This window comes from Heterocephalus glaber, unplaced genomic scaffold (genome assembly GCF_053883595.1).
Source record: "Heterocephalus glaber isolate CG9 unplaced genomic scaffold, H.glaber_assembly_v1.0 deba00001610, whole genome shotgun sequence".
NCBI lineage: Eukaryota > Metazoa > Chordata > Mammalia > Rodentia > Bathyergidae > Heterocephalus > Heterocephalus glaber.
Genome location: NW_028258381.1, coordinates 7,427,682 through 7,431,219, shown reverse-complemented (window position 1 = coordinate 7,431,219; position 3,538 = coordinate 7,427,682). Strand labels below are relative to the sequence as shown.

Genomic DNA, 3,538 nt, shown 5'->3' with positions numbered 1-3,538 from the left:
CCTGGAGCTTGCCGCAGAATCCCACTTGAGTCCACAACAGGAAGCTGAAGGGATGGCTCTGGAAGGCTGAAAAGCCTGTGCTGGAAGCCTTGAGACAGACATTCAAGGTAATGGCAAAAGCTGGAGCTCCTCCAAAGATGCCAAAGCAAGACTTTCTTCTTTTTTCCCTTTTTATGTTGTCCAGGCTGCAAGCCTATTGGTCTGGATGTTATTTTTGTCACTCTCTCTAAGTTTCGTATTTAAAGTTTGTGTTTGTGAAAAACAATGATTAGATTTAACTATCTCTTGCAGCATTTCTTTCAACACTGGTAACAGTTCTCTAACTATATTTTATATTTCAAAGTGTTTGATATCCAGATAAAATTACAATAGTTAAGTTCACTACTCCCATTACAATGCTAATGTTATTGATCTTCTCCTCTGGGTTTTCAACAACTAAAGCTTAGAGACCAAAACTAAAAAGGTAACTGGGCTAAGAAAATAGCTAATATTTTGGCACTGGCCCTTCAAGGTCTACAACCCAGGACATAAAAAAAACCCTTTAGATCCTACAACTTCAGTATGTCACCCAACCTCCTGAGCAGGGAGACTGTTAGACACTAAAAAGATAAAAATCAGCAGTGTGCCAAAGGAGAGTCGCCAAAGGATAGTCACCAAAGGGGAAAATCTCCCATGCTTTCGCATGGGATCTTGGCACATTCATTATATTACCAAGGTTTCTCTCAAGTATGGAATCTCAGATGATGTACTAGGAATGAGTTTAGACTGAACACTTTGCCACATTGATTATATTTGTAAGGTTTCTCTCTAGTGTGAATGCTCCGATGATGTGCAAGGTGGGAATTGTGATTGAACACCTCATTGCATTTGTTAAAGTTTCTCTACAGTGTGAATTATCAGATGTTTTGCAAGGTATGAATTACAACTGAACACTGTATGACATTTATCATATCTGTAAAGTTTCTCTCCAGTGTGGATTCTTTGATGCTTTGCTAGAGATGCCCTATGATGGAACACTTTACCTCATCCATTACCTTTGTAAGGTTTCTCTCCAGTATGCGTTCCCTGAAGACTTCTAAGGTTTGATTTCTTATTGAAGACCTTGCTACCTGTAACACACAGAAATGGTTTCTCTCAAGCACGGATTGTCTGATGCATAGTAAAGCATGCATCAAGTCTTCTAACCTGTCTACTGTGACACTCAAAGTCATTTGTCTGGATTTCTTTGAAGCCCAATTCTTGAATGTCATGGATTTTATGTCTTTCTAATACTGCTGTCTGGAACATTTCTCAGTATGACTCTTCTTTTTTGGTGGAAATTCTTTGATGGCACATTTAGGAGAGGAATCTGTGTTCACACTTTTGACACTTTCCCTCCAATTTGAGTTCCTTGATACTTTCACTTGGCCATGCACACTCCAGGGTTCTTGCCCTTGCTCCAACATGAAGAAAACACTCAGGTCAAAAGGCGAGATTCCCAGGGAGACCAGGTTCCTGTAGTTCTCCAACATCACGTCCCTGTATAAAGTCCTCTGAGCAGGATCCAGGTCTTCCCACTCCTCCCGGGAGAATTCTATGGCCACATCCCTGAATGTCAACAGATCCTGAATAACAGCCATTTTCAACTCGTTTTCTTTCCTCTTTCTCCTCTTCCAGGCTTCCTCCTGTGCGTTGCTGTGACCTCTACTCCACGGGATGCACTTCCGGGTCTCCTGTGGGCATATTTTAAAGTCACCATAATGAATGTTATGGCTTGTATCTAGATGTACCCTCGAAGCCCCATGTGGTCATAGGTGGGGCTTTTCAGAGATGCTGGGAGGAAGGGTGTGTGATTATTAAATCAGTCCACTGATTGGCTTGGCATAGCTCTGGGTATGGATAATGGGAAAGCACACCCTGGGTGTGAGTGCTTCCTGCCTAATGGGCATGTAGCCTGGACAGAATATACGGGACAGAAAGAGGGCTGCTGCTGTCTCTTGTCACTTGCTGCTGCTTGCTACTTCTCTGCTTTGCTGCCTTCCAGCCTTCTACCAGCCATGAACTGTTTCTCCTCTGTGATGCCCCTCTACTACCATGCCACCCTGCCTTGGAGCCAACCAACTATGGACTGAAACCTGTACCAACTCTGAGCCACAATAAATTTTTCCTCCTTTAACCTTGAGTATTAGGTATTTTTTCTCAGCAATGAGAAAAATAAGACAGTGGGTATGTCTAAACCTAGTTCATAGAGACATAACCCAGAAAACCTCCTAATTGATGTCACCTGGCGATCCTAGCTTTGCAGGTAAGAATATAATAAGAACAATGTCACCTGGCCACATCCCAGCTCTGGGGACCTGGGCTAACTGTTGACTCCTCTGAGATACTGTCTTGTGTCTGTTGAGTAGGAAGCCATGTGGCAGCCACACCTGCAGAGCCACCCGTGCCCCTGTACACAGGAGCAGAACCCGCACAGGGACTGTGAAGCCTGGACGGTAGCTGGAGCTTCAGATGGCTGGACCCTCTGCCTGGCAGAGACCCATGGTGCCTCCACTTTCCCCACTGCCCCGTTCTGGCCTCAGAAGTGGAAAGCCATGGAGTACTGGCCCTGTCTACTCCTTGAGATCAGTGGCTCTCACCTGTCCACCAAGCGGGTCAGTGGAAATCCCACTTCCTAGTCCAGTGATGAGCACTTAGGAAGTTTTGACCTCACAGCAATGTGGACTTGCCCTCCTTCCTTTGTGCTGGGCTGCTGGTTAGGGGTTTTCCAGCAGCACCCCTTCTTGGAATTTAGTATCTGAAGGAAGGAGCACCAAGCAGCTTGAATGTCACCTGAGAAGCTGAAGAACTTGAGGGAAAGTAATTCCTCCCACTTTGTTCCTCTCCCTTTGCCTTTGTTGGCCCAACAGATGCTCAGCCTGGTCTTGCTTCTCCAAAGGCTCCTGGGCAGACTGCTCAGCTTACTAACTTCTGCACATCTGTCTTGCTCTCATTGTTCTTATGGTGCCAAGGCCCTGGCCCTGCCTCCCCTCAGAACCCCTCCGTGCACCTGTGCAGCCCACACGGGCCGAGTCAGAGCTGCGAAGACAGTCTGGGATGGCCAGAGGAAAGTGCCCTTCTCCACAGGCCCCTGCTCCAACTGGGAGGTGTCTCTGTCCTAATAGGCAGTTCCTTTCTGATGCACCCAGATATCCACAATAACAACATTAGGCATAAAATCTCAAGTTAAATAGAATATAAGATCTGGAAACAGAGCCTGGGCTCTTGTCTTTTTTAATCCATTCAGCGAAGCCCCCACAGTCTACATTAAATTGTAACTTCTAAGCATTTGCATCCTAAGCACACAGAAATAGCAACTCTTGTTGAGGCTAAAGTCATGGCCTATGTATTTCCTTTTACATTTTCCAACTTTTTATGCATTGATTATCATATCAATACTGATATCTGTCTTACAATATATATATCAGAGACCCAGAAAATTCAAGATTTTTTTCTAGAAAGTTTAGAAAATACATAGGTAACAAGAAAAAAGGACATTATACTAAGGAAAGATAATTGC

The 3,538-nt window shown here is 44.6% G+C and overlaps 1 protein-coding gene across 1 annotated transcript; it reads right to left on the bottom strand.

Annotated features, from left to right (window-relative positions):
• Positions 1 to 1,179: 1,179 nt before the first annotated feature.
• Positions 1,180 to 1,689, bottom strand: LOC147822588 (zinc finger protein 160-like). The gene has a single exon (XM_087196017.1). The coding sequence runs from the start codon at positions 1,617 to 1,619 to the stop codon at positions 1,266 to 1,268; it is 354 nt and encodes a 117-aa protein (XP_087052143.1). The 5' UTR covers positions 1,620 to 1,689; the 3' UTR covers positions 1,180 to 1,265.
• Between the last annotated feature and the right edge of the window lie 1,849 nt (positions 1,690 to 3,538).

Excerpts from the sequence above, each read along its gene's own strand:
- LOC147822588 (XM_087196017.1), bottom strand. The coding sequence starts at position 1,619 with ATGGCTGTTATTCAGGATCTGTTGACATTCAGGGATGTGGCCATAGAA.